The 23157-nt window shown below is 37.5% G+C and overlaps 1 protein-coding gene across 6 annotated transcripts in view; it reads left to right on the top strand.

Moving 5' to 3' along the window:
- FBXW11 (F-box and WD repeat domain containing 11) overlaps positions 1 to 23157 on the top strand; it is a 122483-nt gene that overhangs the window by 61209 nt on the left and 38117 nt on the right. For all 6 annotated transcript variants that reach the window (XM_037905988.2, XM_037905984.2, XM_037905989.2 and 3 more), the window contains one exon: positions 1953 to 2178. In XM_037905988.2, the coding sequence (XP_037761916.1) occupies positions 1953 to 2178 (226 nt within the window). The remainder of the gene's footprint in view (positions 1 to 1952; positions 2179 to 23157) is intronic.

Here is a 23157-nt window from a genome sequence, read left to right as displayed (position 1 = left end):
TGTGCTGATGTTTTTATATTTAAACAGTCATCTCCCTACCTATGAACTTTACTCCCTATACAAGAGGAATAATCCAAAGGATGGTGTGGTGTGTGTGTAACTATTGTCATGTATAAAGAAGAGGTAGATGAATAAAATGTAGAATGTCAGTGACAAATGCTTTTTGAGATATCACTGCTCAAACGGTAACCTTTCAGACCTTGTCACACACCACATGTGCAGAACGTTATGCTTTTTTTTCTGTGAAAAAGTAAAGGGAAGAGGAAGACTGTGATATGTGTGGCTGCTTGGTTACATGCTCCTCTTCAATTCTATTCTCTTTATTTTCCCTTTCTGGGTGGTGGTTGTAGCCATGTTTGTATCAAATCTTCCCTGAAAACAGTTGAGGTTACAAGCAATCCCTTACTTGTTTAGTTCTGTCCTCCCTTATATTTACTACCCGTGCAATTTTAGGGTCTTGCAAATTTGAGGTTTGCTCAACTTGTACACCAGAGAAACACCCAGCAAAGAAAGGCATGAAACAACCACTCTGCTGGTTTAAGTGGTATTTATCCTTTAGTTTCAAGAGGCTTTTGAAAACTTAAGGAATCCTATAGCAAACTGAAATTAGCAGTATCACTGCTTTTCCTACAAACTCTGCAGACATACCCTGAAATGCTCTGTGGATCAATTTGCACATCTAAGGGTATGTCTACACAGTTGGCATTGAAGCGCAGCTGTGGCAGTGCTTTAATGTGGCTGTGTAGTCGCGGCTCCAGCTCTCCCAGCACTGTAATAAAACCACCTCGGTGAGGGGACTAGCTACCAATGCTGGGAGCATGGCTTCCAGCACTGTAGCACTATCTACACTGCCACTTTACAGCACTGGAACTTGCATCGCTAAGGGGGGGTTTTTTCACACCCCTGAGCAAAGAAAGTTTCAGTGTTGTAAGTAGCAGTGTAGATAAGGCCTAAGTGTCTGCATATAGCATAGTGGATTAATGCGTAACACTTTTAAATCTGGAAGCTCTAGTTTCACATTTTCAGGGTACTAGTGAAGCTTAGCCTGCTGTCAATATACTATAGATCTTAGTGGAGCTGTCCTGTTTCTTGCTATCACTCTTTCTGCCTAAACTGCACGATGTCTTGTCATCCTATAATAGTGCTTATTATGTGATTCAAACACTAGGTGGTGGTGTATGCACAGTGATGGTTAGAAATTCTTACCAAATATTGAGAATGTTTGGTACCAAAAAGTATCATGGAAGTAGGCAGTATGGCCTTGAACTTTCTTCTATTCTTGAGTGAAAAATTTAACATCTGTATTGTATAGTGGTGTGGCATCCATGGCAATATCTGTTATGGCACCCAACTGGAAAATTAAAAACCAAGGTCCCATTTAATGGTCTTAGGTGTTGGCATTTGCACACACTCAGGTGGCAGGAATGGACTGTCATAAGGAAAGGATATATAATTTACAAATTCCTTTCAGTTTTAAATGATGGGGCAAGAAATGGGCGGTGCAATTTTTAATTTCTAATTATTATCGGCACTTCATATCTTTTTCCTGATTTGTGTTGTATAATTACATCCATTGAAACCAGTGGAAGTTGTGGAAGGAATACAGCAGTAGAAAGTTGTGGTGTGGATAGGAGAGCCTTTCCCCTATGTTGAATGAGCACTTCAGTGTTTCTTTAAATAATTGTAAATGGGAAGAGATTTTTAGTTTTTCAGTGTAATTGATAATTTATAATTATATAAGAAAAAAACAATTTCAGTAATCTCATCTATGAAAGCAGAATGTCCAAGTTAATCTTTTTGCATAAATGGCTTTTATTATAGACTTTAAAATTTCATTCTGTTCAGATGCACTTCCTTGCATTCTCAGCCCCTTTTTCAGAGTTCAGATTACTCTTACCTGACTATACATGCTGATATATAAGTATTAACTTTTATATCTTTTTTAAAAATAGATAAGTAATGGAACTTCATCCGTGATAGTCTCAAGGAAACGACCATCGGAAGGAAACTACGAAAAGGAAAAAGACTTGTGTATTAAATATTTTGACCAGTGGTCTGAATCAGATCAGGTTGAATTTGTGGAACACCTTATTTCACGAATGTGTCACTATCAGCATGGACATATTAACTCTTATTTGAAGCCCATGTTACAACGGGACTTCATCACTGCTTTACCAGGTAACAAATGTATCTATAAGAATTGGGAGATAAGTGTGTATTTTGCTATAGATAAATGTAGATTATAAATCGTGTACATTTTTCTGGACAGACACCATATTTTTATTTTTGCCTGTTGAGTAAATACATACGAGAATAACTTGTCAGCCATTTCTGTGATTAATTGAACTGGCCACTGGATGCCAGTATTGTTCCACATAAATACAGTTTAACTAGTATGTTTTAAAGAACAGTCTGTGTTTTACTTGGATCTGAATTGTTGTAAAAGTTGCTTTTCAAATGCAAACTTTATCCTAGATTTCTTTTCCATAGCAAACCCTTTAAAGTAGAAAATACCATTAGCCTGCATGGCTTTGATTTGTGAAGCCTATACTGCATTTTTTGTTTTGTCCTAGGTTTCTCAGATATTTTTTAAAAGTGAACTTAAATCTGTCTACTTTGATAAACTAGTCTAGACATTTGGGCTTTCTTGCTACTGACTCTTAATCAAAAAGGTTAATTGTAAAATTTTTATACAGTTCAAGTTTGGTTCCTTTCCTCAGTATCTTGTATGTTAACAGACTGTTCATACCCATGCATACTCTATGCAAGTCCACAAAGAGGATGGAGCCTTATTGTTCCAGGTGCATATAATCCCTGTAGCTTTAGACTTTTTTTGTGCTTGGCAGGCAACTTATATTTCAGTCTCCTGAGCAGGAGCAACAAGGAGTTGGTTCCCTGGATTTTGTTCTGATTTCTGATAGTGAGAGGCAGCTACCTTTTAATTAAAAAAAAAAAAAAAAAAAAAAGAGAGCGAATTCAGCATGTGGTGTTTTATGATGATTAAAAAAAGTAGATACAATAGAATCACTGCAGGATATGTTGGATATGAGAGAAACCAGTTGTCTTTTAGGAATTCAAGAAACCACCTGATGGAGGGGTCCATAATAGTTGATGTAGTTTAACCAGTAACTAATGAAACATTGAGACATTATCCAGAACCTGGTCTACACAGCCATTGGAAAAGCCTGCTAATTTAAATCCAGGCAGTCATGATGAAAGTGACGCAAGTCAGTCAGAGAAATTTGCTTCAAATGCTCTGTTAGTATAACATTAGGAGCTGCTCTACCTAACAGCTGTCAGCTTTCTTTCTTTGTAATCTTGCGCCTCTCCTAGCCTTTCACGTTCTCCTGTTTTCCTGTATTTGTATGTTCTCTCTCCCTTGTTTGCTTTGACTATCTCTTGTTCTGTCCTCTGCACTGAGCAGTCATAGAAACAAGAGCTAGAATACCAGATTGTTACGCACATCATTGTACTTACTATTTGTAGGATGACACCACCACAACATACCATGATTTCTGATGTTTGAATCAAACAGGCTTGAGCTACTGAGAAACTCTGATAGTGACAGGCAGCTGATTGAATTGATGGAGTGCTGAAAGGGCAAATCTGTCAGAGCTGGATGACTATAAGAACGCAAGCAGCGCTATTCTTGTTTTCCTTCTGTCTATCCTTTTCCCAACTAAAATTGTAACTGCTTCCCTCTAGGCATGCAGAATATTGTTAAGACCTCAGCACCTCTGGGAAACCTGAAAACCTAGTAAGGGACACCATAGAAACTGAGAGGAGAGGAGAAGAGAAAAGACGCTAGGAGCCAATGATGTATTATGAGATGGAATCTAGTTTTGATTATAAACATTCATGTTGGTATTTTACTTAGTTACATATACATAATTCACGTACTTCAAATCTTCATATAAAGGTTCACGCCCGAAGTGGTGGTGTTTTATGACAGTAGTGGCTAACAGTGCCATTTGAGATTGGTGCCTCATTGTACATACACAACAGTAAGAAACAGTCCCTATCCTAAATCATTTGCAGTCTTGAGACAAGACAAACAAAGGGATGAAAAAGCAGGTATTATGCCCATTTTACAAATGGGGAGCAAAGTAGTGAAACCAACCAGGTACACATCCGTTTCACACTGCTGTTGCCTGCATTTTTTTCCACGGGGCAGAGAGAATTTTCTACTTGTCCCAGAGGTGCCAGCTCATATTTAAAGTGGACACCATTCCAACAGGCAAGGTGGGGGTCTGGGCTTCAGCAGTTGCGGACAAAGTGGGAGCGAAGAAAAAAGGGAAATTAAAAAACTGGACAAGAAAAAAATACAGAAGGAAAAAAGGTAGAATATGAAGGGAAGGGGGAAAGATGAGATCAATATTATGAGATTTTAGCTTTATACAAGATTTTTCAATCTGATTTAATTTTGGGTTGCTTCTTTCTAGTGAATTTCCTAGCTTTTTCTGCGGAAATGACACCACTCGGCTTTTAGATACTGTAGATCTCCTGCCCCAGTATCCTTTTTTTAAAGTGGGTATCTGCTTTATATTTTCCTTGGAGATATTTAAAAAGTGTGCAACTTAAAAATCAGGCCTGCCTGGTCAAGGCATTTATGCAGAGTGGTCTTCAGTTAAGAAAGTGGATTTTTGAACACAAGTTTGAGTTTGCAGCTGCTTTACTTTGAACTTCAGTGTGAAATCTAGATACCTGTTACCTGGATTTGTAATGATCCAGATCACTTATTCATATAACAGTCATATAAGTCCTCTTATTTACATATACACATTTATATTTATTGTATATATTATATTAAATACATTAAAATATGTCCTTCAATGTTTGACTTTCTATTTCTCATTTTCCCCATCCTTTCCAAAAATGCCATAACAATGCTTATATTTTCTGGTCAGTTGCAGCCAAAGTTATCCTGTCAGTTAGTTTGTTGGATTGTATTAAGACGATTTAAAATGTTTGCTGCCAAGGCTTTTACTATCCATAAAACAATGTACGTAAAAAAAATCTTCCTATCAGGCAAATATTGACCTTGTGAACATGAAAATTAATGTACATTTTGAATTCAGACTTCTGTTGGAAAATGCATGACATTTTCAGAAAATAAAGGTGGCAGTTACATTTAGAAATGTTAATAAAATGCTAACTTCAAGTCCTGTTCGTTTTAAGATAACATTCCTCTAAGGAGTTCAGTGTTTCCACACACACAGTGATCAGCTTTGCATAGTTGCTCTTTTTTTCAAAAAATGATTGTTGATGTTTCTGACAGCTGTAATGCAGACGTGATGTTGAATGAAGCAGCTTTATGGTATAAATTGCGCTTGTCCTAGGTTTTAGCTTTTTTTAGTGTGATTGGAGAAAATCTCATTGTTTTACGTATTCATTTTTAGATACAGCATAAACAGTGAAAGCTTCATTGGGAAAAAACAGGGTTGTTTTCCTTCTTGACCTTGAATTTGGCCTTCCTTTCATCCTGTCAAATCATTTTTGTATATTGCATTTACTATAAGCTTCTTATACAAAGTTTGTTTTGTCATGCACAGGAAAACTCTATCTTTTAAATCTAGCAAGCTTTCCTTTTTGAAAGTATATCAGAATATATATTGGGGAATACTAGAAGAAGTGTTTTTATACTAAATATATATGGCGGGGGGGGGGGGCGGGGCGGGATCTACACTTAAAGAAATCTAATGGAGGTGGCATAGATGATAGAGAATACCCATCCCAGATATATTGACACAAATGTTGGAATCCTCTAGCTTTGTAAAAGGCAGGTTTGACAAAATCCACACCATTGGTTATTATAGATATTTAGGCACCATACCTAAATACCTTTAAAAAACTGGTCCGAAATTTTTAGGACTGTTTTAACTTTGTCATGTAGAATTGTATTCTCTATATGTAAAGGGTTTTTACTAGCCAATTGAAGACAGGTTTCAGAGTAGCAGCCGTGTTAAATTAGTAGCAGCTAATTAAAGTGTCTAAAAAAAAAAAAAAAAAATTCATGACTTAAACTCAGTTTATTTTACTGTTATGTATTGTGAAAATGCCTAGCATTGTGATGTTTGTTTTACCCAGCTCTTCTGGAGATATTTTAAAAATTGTGTACTAGGTGTATAGGGTATTTGTCTTGGATCTGTGCAAACATCCTTTTTTATTGTCATATCACTGTGTGAAGGTTCTTATCCAATCATTCATTCAGAACAACTTGCCATTTTAAAATTGGTTAGTTTTTGCTTATTAGAGCCCCAGTCCTGCAGATTTCAATGTGTGAGCAGATCCCTACATCCACAAAGATTCCTACTGAGTTTTGTGGAACACATGGAGCACAAGCCTTCATTTTATGCATTGTAACTTGCAGGATCAGGGCGTATATGCGAATTAGTCTTTGTATGTTAAAATATAGATTCTTCTTGATGCAGTGTTCCAGCTGTAACATTTTACATTGCTATTCCTTATGCTTTATAGTTAGAGGTAAGGATGTCGGCTTAGAGAGCTGCAATTATGTGCCGTGCCTGAACCTGTGGTATGTGAAAGCTATTGATTCAAACCATTTTAACACTTTCTGCAAGATATAAACTGTACGGCATTGTTCACTGTTAGGGCATATATTGTATGATGTTTCTTTTTCTTTTAGACACATTTTATTTTTATCCTCATTCTTGGAGACAGATTAATTCCGTAAGAATTTAAGGTTAATTCCTTTATTTCTGTAATTATTTTAAAATAGGAAGTTGTTATACTGAATACTTGTCATTTAAGACATTAAAGTCTTTAACTTTTTGCAATTTGTAGTAGATTAACAATCAGAAATAACAAATACAAAATATTTGTTTTTATCTTGTTTAATTTATCCAAACAAGTCAAACTAAGTGCAAACCTCTTTGAAACTTTTAGTCTTTCTAATCACTTACATAATCGAAGTTAATCAGATCAATTGCAAACATTGCCATTTTGGTTTCAGTTGTACAGGAAATAGATTAAAAATGGCAGAATTGCATAAGGGATTTAGAGAAATTACTTGAAATTTATTACAGTTTGTCTTGTGCCTCGATACCAGAGTACAAGGAGTGAATGGCTTGAAATAAGTATTAAAATTATTCTGGATCTGTGATGTGCATGTTCAATCTTCAGAACGTAGTTTGCAGTGCACAGCATCTTTTGTGAACCTTTGATCTCTGAGAAGAGCTGTAGCAAAAGGCTCACTGAAAATTAAGCATATCAAAAAGGGCAAGTGTGCACCCTTGTCTCATCCATGTTTGCAAGGGAAGGTTTTCTTGCACTAGGGTTGGATTAAAATGAATATATTTAACAAAATTAGAGCCTAAGATGGAACTGACGGTTCATCTTGAGTGAATGGCCTGCTTTATAGAAACATTCTTTGCATCCAGAAAAACTGTTGCTGCTGTGGAGAGATGAGAATAAGCTAAACAAAGATGCGCAATAATTTAACATCTGTGCCAGATGCTTTTGGGCTCTGATTTAATCATTTGAAAAACATATCTATACTAGAACACTTACCAGACATATTATAAATAAGCTGTGGGACCCTTAGGGTAAGGAACATTTGGTTAATCATGTTACATATGGATACATTTTCAGAGTCCGCCAAAGGGTTTTTACCTCTTACTTGTCACTCCATATTTGTTTTCTATAAAGATACCCATCATAACCTATCCCAGCTCTTGGATGTGATCAAGTTAGAAATTCTCCAGGTTCAAAATTCTAAAGCTGTTGGCTCAAGGAGACGTCTTGCATCAGTCCAGCAATAGAATGTAGAAATGCATTGTGCTCCAACTGCCATTAGAAATCACTAGGCATATACATTTAGCTGGAAAAGAGAAGACAGAGGGGATAAAACAGTTTTCAAGTACATAAAAGATTGTTACAAGGAGGAGGGAGAAAAATTGTTCTTCCTAACCTCTGAGGATAGAACAAAAAGCAATGGGCTTAAGTTGCGGCAAGGGAGGTTTAGGTTGAATGTTAGGAAAAACTTCCCAACTGTCAGGATGGTTAATCACTGGAACAAACTGCCTAGGGAGGTTGTGGAATCTCCGTCATTGAAGATTTTTAAGAGCAGGTTAGACAAACACCTGTCAGGGATGGTCTAGAAAATACTTAGTCCTACCACTAGTGCAGGGGACTGGACTAGAAGACCTCTAGAGGTCCCTTCCAGTCCTCTGATTCTATAATTTCAGTTGGCTGTTTGAAATCTGAGCCATGCTGCAGGTACAGTTGGACCTTGTTGCTCATATATCACTATATCCATTATATTTAATAGGCAAATGCCAAAATGGTAGACTTCTCCCCACTTCAGTTTTTACGAAGTCCCGTTAAAAATCCTACAGCTGCTAACTGCAGAGGCTACCTAAACCTGTGATCAGTCTCAATTTTTTATCTGCAACTTTTTTTCCTCCCTTTTCTGCTCAGGTATTCTTCAACTGAAACACTGTATAAGCCCTTACAGTTCAGTATAACTTTTTTGTGATGTTGGTAGGGTTAACAAAACGCTTATTGTAAAAACTAAGTTTTAGTAATCTGGAACTGAATGTTATTAAATGGGAAGTAGGTGCCAATTGCGAAAAGTAGAACTGGTAGGAAAGCTCAAACTCTCTCAAGAGGTGTTGACTGTTTGGTTACCATGGGCTGTGAGCAGGTCTCAGTAGCTCCTTAGCTCAGGGGTGGGCAAACTTTTTCGCCCAAGGGCCACATCTCGGTATGGAAATTGTATGGCGGGCCAGGAATGATCACGAATTTGGGGGTTGGGGTGCAGGAAGAGGTGTGGGCTCTGGGCTGGGACCAAGGAGTTCAGAGGGCAGGAGGGGTATCAGGGCTGGGGCAGGAGGGGGTCAGGGGTGCAGGCTCCAGGCGGTGCTTACCTCAAGGAGCTCCTTAGCTCCGGGGGCGGCGCTTGGGGTGTGTGTGTGTGTGGGGGGGGGGGGGCAGCTGGCTGCTTCCATGCATAGGAACCGGAGTGGGGGCATGCTGCTGCTGCTTCCAGGAGCCACACAGAGCAAGGCAAGCTCCGGATCCTGCTCCCCGGCTGGAGCTCAAGTGCTGGATTCGAACTTCTGGAGGGCCAGATGCAGTCCCCGAGCTATAGTTTGCCCATCCCTGCCTTAGCTGCTTCCTCACTGAGCAAGACTGGAAAGATAGAAAATAATACTGAAGAAACTAAAGCAATTTTTGAGTTTTTAAACAAATACAGTGTGTCCTAATGTGGATTACTTTCCACAAATCACCCTTTAATATTTTAATGGGCAAAAGCATGGAAGGGATTGCAGGCCATGGTGTTATACCAATAAGTTAAAAACCAGCAGGATCTTATTAAAGAGGAAAAGGCAAAATACCACATTTATTGTGCATACAGAAAGAATCATAGTAAGCAGTTAGTTATAGCTATAACATTCCATTCAATCTCATATTTATTCACACATTCATTCACACACACACACACACACACACACACACACACAGGTTCTGCAAGGTTCTTATCATAGTTACCAGCTTTAGAGTTGCTCATGCCAAGCCACTGGCCAGGTGACCTGGACGTGAGGAGGGAGCAGGGCCTTGTCAGATGCTCATCTGATGCTCCTGGAAGTTGATTTGCAGAATCAGACCCCAAAGTTCTCACTTTCTAGAGTCCATTTTTATAGGAATTTCTTCCTATGCCAGTCTATGGGAATTGCTTCATCATGCTGTTGCTGAATCAGTCAGCAGATAACACATTCCTGACGGCTCCGTGCTGCTAAATGTTATCTTGTTCTTTGGTTCTCCCATTCTTGAGGCTGTTGGGTGGATTCCAGTCTGCCCTCTGGGGGTCCTCTGGTTATTTCCACTTGACGCCTCCTTTAGCCGATGGACACTGGATTCTTAGGCTGGCACCTCCCTGATCATTCAGTTATTATCCACACCAAGCATCCATCCACATACATCCTCTATCTCTATTTTAATCACAATTGTTAATACAACAAAAGGGTGGGGAGTCTCTGGGTGCTGGTTCTGTTGTTACAGAGTATTGCTTTGAGTCTCTCTCTGTGTGAATTGCTTTGAGAACAGACTCTGTCTTAGAATGTAGTAATGCAATTAGCAGCTTGCAAGTTTCACACATAGAGGGAGAGAAACAGTACCAAAAACCAAGAGACCTCTTAATTAGTAATACCCTGGAATTTAAACTATGGGGAATCAAACTCATTTGTGATTTTAATACAGAACTTCTTTAATATGATCCAACAATGGCCTGCACTGTTTAATTAAAATGTCTGTAATTCTTCAAACTCTCAGTTGTGATTTATAAAAGATAATTCACCCTGAATGGATAGAGATGAAAAGATGTGTGAGGAAGTGAATGGCTGGAGTTGGAGGAATGAGAGGTTGAAAGTGGCAATTTGAAACTGCCCCCTGACCCTAAGGAGCCAACCTGCATTGTGGCCATTTCAATCTCTTAATTGGGAGCTGCTCAGTATTCCGAATTTAACTCACTTTCTTATCTATAAATTGACTACTGGTTGACAAACTGCTACTGAAAGATCAGTAGGGGTCAGATAGGGGCTCAGATAGTTCACAGAACTTACTTTGAAGGAGTGGAGGGAGAATGCTAGCAAAAATAACGTTCAGATTGGTAGAGTATTTAACTTTTTCCCTATTTTCTCATTTCACGAGGAGGTATCCATAGAGGAAGGAGATATTGCAAAACTCCCATGAAACTACTTTTTACGTTGTATAAATGAGCCATATTGTCACATGGGTGACACACTACAGGTTCTCCTGCAGTGGCAAGAAACACCTCTATCCACTGGGGAGGGAGGCTCATAAGCATTTGCTTCATTACTTCAAGTTGTAAGAGTCGAGACTAAGCAGAGCAGAAGACAAGGATTCTGCATTCTCATTAATTTCCTGCTGATCAAGGTGCATGTGTAGCCATATTTGATCACACAGAACTGGGGAACTTTTCTACATTCCGGCCTGGAATTGCGCTCTCTATTGTCATGGCTTCTGAGAGACTAAAAGCTGATAAGCTTGTTTCTGAGAAGATGTCTTGAGTTCTTGCTGCACAGGAGCCGATAAGAAGAATGTACACATTTGAGTGGAAAGGAATAGATAACTTTACTTGCCCCGAATAAACTGCTTGATTACATTCCTCACCCCTTATCCTGTTAGATTCCTTCACTCAGTGAGGTAATATGTTTTATTCGATCAACTTTTGTTGGTGAGAGAGAGAGAGAAGCTTTGGAGCCACACAGAGCTCTTCTTCAGGACTCTGTCAGAAGTTGGTCCAATAAAAGATACTACCTCACCCATCGTGTGTGTCTCATATCCTGAGAGTGACACTGCTACAACTACACTGAGTCCTTCACTGCATGTCCTCCCTTATCTTTGCATGAATATATCAAAGTTTAGTTAATTAAAAAAAAAAAATCTAAACAAACCCATCTGTAATGGGATGATGGAATCATTATGAAGTTTATAGAATCAACATTTTGGCCGTTGTGCTTGTGAACTCAGTTTTTGGACATGAAAGATCATTTTTCCAGGTGATAGTGACAAACTTTCAGTGAGTTTCAGGCTCCAACTTTATGCTAAGCTGTTGAGTGCTATGAACACCACTTCAGGTGGCATTAGTTCCTGCTGATATTTTCTCATGCTTGCATGTCTGTCCTAACTACGGCAACAATCTAATCTGTTTTCATCCAGGGAGTGTAAATAAATTTCATCCACTCTGGTGTAAAATAAATTTACTACAATTATACTTCAGCTCCCTCCCACACAAATCTTTATTTTTACAAACCATGGTACGTACGCTTTGTTTACACTTCATACTGCTTGTAGTTTCTCATTGATGATGCGTGTGGTTTTATAGAGAAATCATTAGAACTTTGTCATTTGTTGAGTGTCTTTAGAGAAAAGACAATTACTTGTAATTGTTCTGCTTAAAATACACATCCAAAAAGATTATCCATCTCCCACCCACCTTTCTGTAGAACTGAAGTTTTGTTTTGTAGTTGCGTTGTTGTGAAGAGGCTAGTGCTTCATACCCCCTGCTGGATGCAGAGTGGCTTTTTAGTACTTTGAGGTGGTCTTAAATTTCATTGTATGCAGGTGCACAGAATGATCTGTATGAGATATATCTTCAGAGTACAATTACAAAGTATACCTTTTGTCTCTTGAAAGATCTGCATTATGTCCAACAGGATCATGCAGTTAAACTAGATATTGCTAGTTTACTTTCTGGATCTTAACTAAACTGTGTTAAGCCTTGATGAATTTCTCTGTAAAGAGTGATTAGGCAGGGAGATTGATATGTGGTGCTGCTGTTGCAGTGATGAAAATTTAGAAATATCAGGAAAACATGTAGTTATGTAGTGCATGAATAACTCTCATATAAAAGTTCCAGGCAGTTTGCTCTGAGCTGTTATAAATTAATCCCATATTTGGCTAAAACTATGTAAAAAGATACTCTTAAAAACTACCTGTTTTTGAAAATAACTTGTCTGAAAGAATTAAGCTCCCTTTTTCAGACTTCAAAGGAAGAAGTTTAAGTAGTCTTTGCTTGGTACTGTCCATTCTGAATTTTACACCTGTGCGAATGCTAGGAAAATGGAAAATGTTTGCGGTCTCTGGCTTCCTTTCTCTTCAGTGGAAAAAGTGATAATTATGGTATGCTTTTCAAAAAGCAGTGGTAGAATGTTTAGTCTACAGGGTTTGTTCTTACAGGGTTAGGTTGTGGTTAGTAAGTACTGTTATTAAAGGAAAAATGGTATATCATTCAAACTAAAGGCAAATCTTTACTACTTCACAAAGGAGATAGGATATTGCCAGAGACTGTCAAATCAGTTTTGTTGCAAATACCATGTTACTTGCCTTTTACAGTTTTCAGGCTGATTAAAAAAGGCTTCTGATTCTTCTAAATATGCTGACCATGTTTCTTTTAGTATGTCAAATATTATTTGTACTGAAAAGACATTAATTCATAATAAAAGGTAATTACATTGTAAGAGTAACTGATTTCACCTTTGTGCCTTAATTAATAAAGGTTAAATGAAAGTTAAATGAATTTTACAATACTTTGCATGTTCTTATGCAAATCATGGATTTTTTTAGTCAGCATGCAACTTCGACCTTTGTAATAATATCTTATGTTGCCTTTGCCTAGAAAAATAAGGTCCCTTCTGCAGCTGTTTTGTATGTAAAAAAAGTTGTACACTGTATTGAGCAAGTAAAATCCTGCCAAAGTTCTTTGAAATTTGTTTCTAAAATAACAAAAATCTGTGCAGTCTCATGATCTAAGCTACTGTTTCATATCCAGCTTTAGTCAGTTGCATGGAATTGACATCCCGCATTTGGGTTTCATTTTCATGCAGAGTGATATTTACACATTGAGCTTTGAAATCTCTGTGGATTTTAATTGTTTTAATTTATTATTGAAATTAAACCAAACCTTCATCTGGTACCTATAATCACCAGCAGCTGTACCTTTTCACTGTTCTATATAAAACTACCAGAACATTCTGTGTGGGGGGGGGGGGGGGTGATGTTTTGTTTCTCTGAAAAGTATACTAATAAATGCTAGACAAGCTTATTAAGGAAAATGTTTAGTTTATGGTCTCTTTCAGTTCCAAGTGCGTGTTTTTTTAAATCTGTAAACAGACATGAAGTGTAAAATGTGTATTTGTAGCCTTTTGATGGTATTCTGGATCTGAACTACATATGTTTTTTAAAATATGAGTTGAATGAGAGATTCCTGCTTGCTGTCAGAGGTACTAATAATGGGCCTGTCGTAGTAGCTAGGCTTTGGATATGTTACTGCTGAATTCATTTGGATAAAGTACACATGTTCACATTTTTAGTTTGATTTGATATAACTAAATGTGGACATTACATTTATGAAAAAAGAAAAGGAGTACTTATGGCACCTTAGAGACTAACAAATTTATTTGAGCATAAGCTTTCGTGAGCTACAGCTGAATGCATTTCCACTGAGTGCATCTGATGAAGTGAGCTGTAGCTCACGAAAGCTTATGCTCAAATAAATTTGTTAGGCTCTAAGGTGCCACAAGTACTCCTTTTCTTTTTGCGAATACAGACTAACACGGCTGCTACTCTGAAACCTAACATTACATTTATGATGTGAATTACCTGTAAAAAAAAAAAAATTGAAGAATCAAGGCATACTGGGCAAAATATTTCTGGGTAATTACACTCTACAGGTGGCTTTCCAGAGTGGAAACTTGATGTATGTCGATAACACCAAAGAAATACTGCAGTTCTTTCCCCCTTCTTAAAAAGGAGCATTTTTTCTTAATATGAGTTAATTGAGTTTCGTTGTGTGCAGAGTGACAGTTAAATCAGGAAACTCTTATTTGTATCTAGTTTTAATTTCATAGTGGATCCATAGGACACACCACTATGTTTGATTGGTATTGGTCTATTAATACGCACCTCAAGTGTGTTGCAGCTGTGTGCTTTCAGTCACCTGAGATGTGGATTAATGGACCGTGAAACGTGCATCACTGTCTTAATTCTGCAATTGGAAAGATGGTAGCTGGTTGGATCTAACTTCCATTCTAACATCTTATTTTAACTTCTTTAACTTTGGGTTGAAAAATAGTTTTGACCTAATTAGTACCACAACTACTCGGAAAGCAAAAGAGAATTCTTGTCAAGTCTGAATAAAATTAACCAACTATGTTTTCAAGTACAAGTTAGTAATTTTTTTTTACAGAGTTGTCTAACATTTGTATCTTAGCTCCAAAATAACTTGTTGCCCCTTCAAACTTTTTGTATAGTCAAATTTCATGAAAACTCATGCTGTCTAAAGTTATGATTGGACTAAAATGTTAGAAATGTATGGATAGTTTGGATTCTGCTTCTATTGAGATAAATAGTTTTTTGCCTCTGACTTCAGTGGTAGTAGGATTGCATGCTGCATGCAAGAGCATCTTCCCCTGAGCGTTCATTTTGCAGTACAGGAAACATTGTGGGCTTGGGGAGACATCACTGCAACGGTTCACAATCAATTCATGTATGGAAAGTTCTCTCTAAACTATAATGGCTAGAAACTTCATTGTTTAAAATGAAACTTAGATGTTGCAGAAGATGACACCAACTTGGTAGTGCACCCATGCCCAGGTTGCAGCCAGAGATTCCATCAAAAGGCTGGTTGTTGGTTTTTCTTTGTAGTTCAAAATTTAAAATATCAGGCTGTCTGATTTTTAGGGTTTATATTTCTTTGACAAGTGGAGTGTGTTGAAACTTTTGAATAATTTAAACATTTTTGAGATTAAGACTTAAAATTTCAGGAAGGAGACATTTTTTATGAAGCTTATAACGATTTTTTGTTCTTTTTCTACTGAAATATCATTGCTCTACCAAATTTGAAACTTTAGGTAGCTTTGGACACTGACTTGTACAAGTGACAAATTTCAAAGGTTCATATTTTTTTATCCCCATTATTTGAAAACTAGGCATGAGTTTTCATCGTTCAGGTTGACATATTAAAAATGAAGAGAGATGGATGTTGAGATGGAAAGATGGTTTCCTTACTACTGTTAGTTCCATCAGCTCACTTCGCTCTGATTTAATAATCTAATGATCTAGTCAACACACTTAATTTTTTTTAAAAGTCTTGCTTTCACAAGATGATGCAATTAGAAGAAATTGCAAAACCAAAAGCATTGTTTTAAAAAGTTTAAATTGCTAAATATAGTATAAATATGACATCACTTAAAAACCCCAAGTGATTAAAAGAAAAATGTCTAAGGACCTCACAAATGTCTACCTACATAATGAACATAAATGTGTATTCTAATAAAGTACAAGGAAATGCATATTTCATCACTACATAACAAACTTCCTTATGATCAAAATGCTGTTCCATCTTAAACCTGAAAATTTAAACCCAACTCTCTTGTCTGAAAGCATATGCTTTCGCACCCCCATTCTCTGAGAGTCTAAACTTCTGACTGTTAGAAACTGGTACTGGATGATGAGATGGATCACTCAATAAATTGTCCTGTTCTGTTCATTCCCTCTGAAGCATCTGGCACTAGCTACTGCTGGAAGACAGGATACTGGGCCAGATGACCATTGGTCTGGCCCAGTATGGCCATTCTTATATATAAATTACATATGCGTGTACTACATATATGAGATTCGGATATAACTAATTTTAATGTACATCAACAGTTTTTAATACACTTTATATAGTTTTCTCAGATGAGTTTTTATACTTGATTATGTGAGCAGTGTAAAATCTATGAGGCTTTCGGTTTTTATATGCTTTGAGTTTTTGAGTGATAAGTCCACTGTTGTCATTTAACAGCCTTAACTGATTTTGAAAACCAAGCTGTTTTTTCCTTTTGGAAAAAGGCTCTCTGAATTTGTTCAAGCTCAGTTTTACAATGTTTGTGCCATTGAGAAAATAACAAAAGTGGCACTGGCCCCTTCACCATGGAAGGGGCTTCAAAATTAAATCATACTTCCATTATTGTTTTCATGTACAAGACAGCATAAGCACATTTGACTAGTAATAAAACATTTTCACATTTGATGAGCTCATGCTATTAAAATGTAATTTATTTCAGTAGCTAAAACAGTTAACTATAGCTCTACAGAACATAAAATAACTAAGGCAAATATTCCAGTTTATTTTAGTGAGCATAATCATTTTGTTTATTACCAGGAGATGGCAGTAACAGATAAATGTATAAGATTTAGCTTTTATGCTAACTTAATATGAACTTTCGTAATATATTTGCCCTGTCACTTTTTTCCATTTGGAATTATTTCTCTACGTTTGACATTTTGAAGGAAGATACATTTCATGCCATGTTTGAAAGACTGGCACTTGATTACATTGCTCAAAAATGTAAAGTAAATCAATGTCTGAAGTGTGTCTGCTCTCACCTTTCTTCAGGTATATGGTTGAATAATTGCTGGATAAACTTCAATTATGCATGTTTGTTTAAGGTTAATCATAAAGTTACTAACACCCCTGCATCCCAAAGAGAAAAATGCAGTGTTCAAATGGAACCTATGTAAACCTTTACCTTTTTGTGTTAACTTACAAAGTATTGCCTTTTTTCTTAACATTTTCTCTCCTGATTGAATGTTTATCTGTTCCTGCTTGCATGTAGATTTGGTTAGAAACTCCCCCGACCGTAAGAGTTGAAGTCAAGATAAATGGTGTTCTGCGGGGCAAAAACGTAATTTTAAAAATGTGCCTGTTTTACCACCAACCCAGTAGTGTCCCCTGTAACTTATTTCAATCTCTTGTTCTTACCTGGTAATCATTCATCACCTGGACTATACATCCTACACATGTTTAGCAGCCTTGCATGATTTTCTATTCGCTCACCTGTTAGTAATTGCTCTCATGGGTGAGTGCAGTACCATTGCTGTGTGATTGAGAATGAGGGTTGTAATGGTGAAGGGAGCATTTAGCTTTTGTGGTAAACTTCATTAACCAGGGTTTGGAAAGTCCACTTGTCAGTGACAAGTAGGAAACTTTCTCAGGCATCAACTTTTGCAGAATCTAAGCTTTCATTTTAAAAAAAGTGCTTGTTCTTGTGGTTGTGAAGATAACCTTCCAATGTGAACCTAGCGTAACTGATGCATTATTTTTTTCCTGAGTCTGCAGACAGCTCCAGTGCCTCTGTTCTTTTGCAAGCTGCAGATGATAGAAAGTACCCTTACATTAGAAGGGAAAGATAACATTTCTGTAGTTTACACTGGGAGATAACTGGAGTTTTGGAGGTACGGATTGACAAATTCAGAATTTTCAGATCTGCTGATTCTGTAAAAAGCTAATTATGTGGGCACCAGAATCATTTAGCTCATTTTAAAAATGACTTCTAGAGGCTAGATGGTCCAGCAGTTTAATGTACTTTTGCATTATTATAACTTAAGTTTAGTTCCTTCAGAACACTAGGTTATGTATGCACTTTCTGATCTATTACAACAAATGTTTTGTAGATTTCAGTTTTTACAGTTAATCCCAAAGTTTTGTATTTAGTGTTGTCGCAGGGTGTGATACAACTAAATTATCAGCCAAACAGAGCTATATCACCTTTTAATTGTCTGTGGATTCATTGCTTACCTAACAATTTATCTAAATACCATCACTGTTAGGCGTGTTAACATCTTTACCCTGTATTTTTGTAGAATTACAGGGGTAGAGAAAACTAAGCACGTAGTTTGGAGAGGCAGGTCAGTGAGTGGGACCTGGAGCAAGGGCTGTATAGAGGCTTTTGAGATGAAAACAATACAGTGGAATGGGAGCCTGGGAACCTTTTTGTTTATCCAGTAACCCCTATGTTACAGTATCGGGGTAAAAGGATTAATCGCCATCTCCAGCACTCCATTCACTTTGGAAGTTATTAATGCTAATGTGTAAAGTATTTTATTTTTCCTTTGTCTAATGTTGTTGTGCTTGTCCTGTGTGTTGGGGATGGTTAGTATCCTGCATTGAGAATATGGCATTGCATTAATTTATTAGACACTAGATGTAGTTGTTCTGTATAAGTACTCTTAAGGCTATTGATCTGAGCTTGTTAAAAAGTCGACTTAAGCCACAGTGTTTAACTAGCAGTTTTCTACTGAAATCTCAAAAATACATTACAGCTGTATTAAATGTCTCCCTTCTAAGGTACGGGTATATTTCCCCTTTCCTCCTGCACCTCCCACAGCATCAAATGAAAATGATCAAGTCAGTACAGCTTTATTGCCTTCCTTATTTTTAGCCTGTGAAGGTGTTCTTACTGTTTGCTACAAATTACTACATTTGATTTCACTATATCAAATCAGTTATTTAAAAATAACTTTTAAAATGACCACTTCATGATTGAATTTTTTCAAAAAGTTAATGAAATAAGAGCACAATCAAATGAGAGAATGGTCTTTTGGCAAAATTGTCCTAAAGAAAAGCAGGATTTAGAAAATTAGAATTGCAGTATGTATTAGAATTAGTGGGACAGGTGCAGGTTGGAAGAACAAGTTTACCATAATGATCATGCTATAGAGAACATCTCAAATGTCTGCTTAAATATGCTGACATAGCTGGTGATATTGGTGCAGTCCTGATAACTGTTGAGTGAAGATCCATAATCAGAAAGGGAATTGCCATTTTGGAGGCAATGAAAGTTGGGAACCTCCTACTGAAAAAGGCTTGCTTGTTTGAACTTGGTGATATAGGAAAGATAGGACGAATACTAAAAGGCCAGTATGGTTGCCTCAGGAATTCTTTAATGATTTGAAAATCAAAAAGGAATCCTACAAAAAGTTGAAAGGTGGATGAATTGCTGAGGAGGAGTACAAAGAATAGCACAAGCATATAGTGACAAAATCAGGCTACAGCACAAAATGAGTTACACCTAGCAAGGGACATAAAAGGTTATTTAAATACATAAGGAGCAAGAGAAAGATGAAGGCAAGTGTAGGTCCTCTACTTAGCAGGGAAGGAGAGCTAATAACTGATGACATGAAGATGGCTAAGATGTTTAATGCCTCTCTTGCATCAGTCTTCACTAAAAAGGTTACCAGACACTGAATACAATTAATATTAACAACCAGGGGGAAGAATTGAAAACCAAAATAGTTAAAGACAAGGTTAAAGAATATTTAGATAAGTTACATATATTCAAATCAGCAGGGTACTTAAGGAACTAGCTGAAGCAGTCTCGGAAGTGTTAGCAATTATTTTATGTAGGGCAAATATAGTACCTATTTTAAAGGAGAACAAAGACGAACCAGGGAATTACATACTGGTCAACCTAACTTCAATACCTGGAAAGATATTGGGACAAATTATTAAACAATCAGTTTGTAAGCGCCTAGAGGTTAACAGGATTATAAGGAATAGCCAGCATGGATTTCTTCTTGACAAATCCATGCCAAACCAACCTAATTGCCTTCTTTGACAGGGTTACTGACCTAGTGGATGACACCACCTCTCCCCACCCCCCCCCGAGCGATATAAGTTACATCAACTTAAGGGGTAGTGTAGACAAGCCCTTTGTAAATTAAGAGGCAAATCAGAATTAGTTATCCTACTCCAGTCATTTGAATGACGTTTTTAAATACAAGACAATTATAATGGCTCATGGTTCATTGTCTTGAGCCTGTCATCATAAAGCAAATATTGAATGATTTACACTAGTAGCAATATTTATAAGAAATCTCTACAGCTAAACCAAACGCAAAAGCAGTCCATGTTCTTAAGACGAAGTTAAACTCAAATGTTTCAGTAAGATTAATTGGACCAAAAATAAATGCAATGTTGAGGAATTTGATAGTTTGAGAACCAGTTGAGAAACCTTAGCATCCTCTCTCCAAGGATATGGGTAACTATCCACAGGATGTCACCAGAGAATTATTTTGCCTTAGCTACTGTATCATAAATCCCAGAACTGGGTAACCCTCTTTATCTTGGCTTTATAAAGGCAGTATAATATTACAATTTAAATACCTCTAACTACAGAGAGAGAACAGATACTACTCCAGCATCATCTCTTCAGAGATAATTCATAAGCTTGCACCAGTGCTCCTGCTGGCAAAAGTGGTACTTCATTAGCAAGGTTATGATTTTGTCAGTTATTTTTAGTAAATGGACAGGTTACAGGCAGTAAACAAAAGTTAATGGAAGCCGTCGACCTCTCCTTGACTTTTACTAAAAATAACTGTCGGGGTGGCCCTGACCGAGAGCCCAAGCACCGGGGTGGGGGATGGGGGGAGAGAATGACACATGACTGACAGTTCCTGCTGCTGCTCCGGGGAGGACAGCTCCAACTCCAGCCCTGGCTGCTTGGAGGGACAGCTCTGGCAATTGGGGAAAAGGGGAAGAATAGCTCTGGGCCCAGGCCCGGGGGGGAGCACACACAATACAGCTCTGGCATCAGCCCACAGCTGCAGGGGAGAGGGGAGCCCCAGCCGCAGCCAGTCCGGCGGGGGATGAAGCCAAAGAATTCACTGAGATCCATTAAAGTCACAGAATCGATGACTAAATCATATCCTTTACCATCAAATTCTGACAAACCTAAACTTCCTGGGCCAAAGAGAGACTTTAGCAATGCCATTTTTGTGACAATGGAGTCAAAAGAGACTCACAAGTAAAGCAAAGTTATACCAAATGAGAGCCCATTGGCAGAGCTCCCTTCTTTGGCTGCAAGAGATGCCAGAAGTCATATCAAGAAAATATGTTTAGCTCTGTATTTCTCAGTCTGTTCCCTAGAGTTCCAAGTTTCCAGATCAGTTACTCAAATATTGGCTTGACCAAGGAAGTTAATGCATTTATTCAGCGATTGAGAGAAGACGTTCTTCCAGGTGGTCGTTGTTTTCTAATTACACTTGCTGCTGTCATGCACTCTGCAGCAGATGTAATTATATTCTGAGAACATTAATTTCTAGTTTGAAAGCTCTGATTACTGGAAGAGGCATATTGCAATGGCTGCATTTTTAGACTGTTGTTTGCTTGGACACACCTTGTAGATCAACTACATTCTCTTGCCAAAGTCCAAACACACAAATGTCCAGAATCTAGCTCACCTACTCAGACAGATGCAGGTCATTGTTCTGTACCATGTTCCCTCATAACAGAACCCATCAGATAAGGTAATCTTTATTCAACAGCTGGACTACAGTGTTAAACTTTTAGGTGTTTTGGGTAATGTCAGTGATGCATACAACTCCACTGAAGTCAGTGGAGATGTACCCAATGGTTTTCTAATATATCAGTGTATTTGATTATTTATATGGGGTGCTGCAGGCATTCCCTTATGCATCTTATCTTTAGTCTAGATACTAATTTCTATCAAGAGTACTAGCTAGTAAGCAGATTGAGCTCATTTACAGCTGAACAAAGGTAGAAACAATTTAGATAGCAGGTCAGGGATATATATTCAGATTAGTCTTTAAAAGAATTAGGATCCTACTTTCAGAAGAATATACCCACTTAAGCATCATTGGTGGGTTGGTGAAAAGGCCTACTGAGAGAGGTCCAGCACTCGTCCACTGGGAAATCACTATTGGATCCATTACTCATTTCAAAGAGTCTGGATTTCTGCCATATTAAAAATAGCACTAGTCAGAGAATTCCAATATAGATACCTTAGATTTAGCAGATAGTATGTCAAATTGTAGCAGATAGTATATGTCAAGGATTTCTTTGCCAAGTGTAAAAGCTTCTGGGTGACAATTTCTTTCACTTGCTACTGTACCTCTTGATGGCCTCGTTTAAACTTAGCAGTGCTGAAGAGCAAAGAAAATAGTCTTAATTTAAGAAGAGATCTATTTAAGAATGTTTTTATAGAGTCCTTCACTGAACTGCATATTAATTAGGCAAGCTTTGTGGAAATTAGTGAAAGGTGAAGGGAAGAGAGGAAATGGCAGAAGAAATGGCTATTGAGCAGTTTTAAATGATATCCATGCAATCCAGAATCAATAACAAAGCACTTTCTGAAGATGATCATGCAGATTTTGCAACTACCAAGTCAAATTAGGTTTATCCAAATTCTTCTATATAAATTATAGAATCACAGAAATGTAGGGCTGGAAGGGACGGACAAAGGTCAAGTCGAGCCTCCTTAGCTTCTGAAGTAAGTTCAGGAGTGGTCATGCAGCATGTTCTCAGGTTGTGGTAACGTCTTAATGGAAGAGATGTGTTTAACCTTGACATTAGAAAGTGTTCTTACAAGGGGAGCTCTCTTGTGAGAACCCCTGTTCTCACAAGGGGTTCGAACAAGAAATTTTTTGGTGGCCTTAGAGTGCAGCCACCAACTCTTGGGGGTGGCCGCTCTGACAATTTTTCCTAAAATACTTATTTTACTTTGGGAAAAACAAATAAATATGCACATGTCGAAATCATTGTAATTTATGTAGGGTTTTTTCAGACTCAATAATAAAAATAATGTACAGTTGTCTCTATTCTTTATGGACCTAAACAGAATAGAAACAAAATAAGGTGCTTTGCACATTTTTCTCTTTGTTGTTGTTTCTTTGTTTTTTTTGGTTGCTGTTTTCTTTTTAGACTTGCTAGCTAGCAAGTCTGCTCCTGTGAAAACTGATATTTGTATGGTTTCAGAGTAACAGCCGTGTTAGTCTGTATTCGCAAAAAGAAAAGGAGTACTTGTGGCACCTTAGAGACTAACCAATTTA

The sequence above is a fragment of the Chelonia mydas genome, chromosome 8 (assembly GCF_015237465.2).
Source record: "Chelonia mydas isolate rCheMyd1 chromosome 8, rCheMyd1.pri.v2, whole genome shotgun sequence".
In the NCBI taxonomy this organism is placed as follows: Eukaryota; Metazoa; Chordata; order Testudines; family Cheloniidae; genus Chelonia; species Chelonia mydas.
This window is presented reverse-complemented; position numbering and strand designations above follow the sequence as displayed.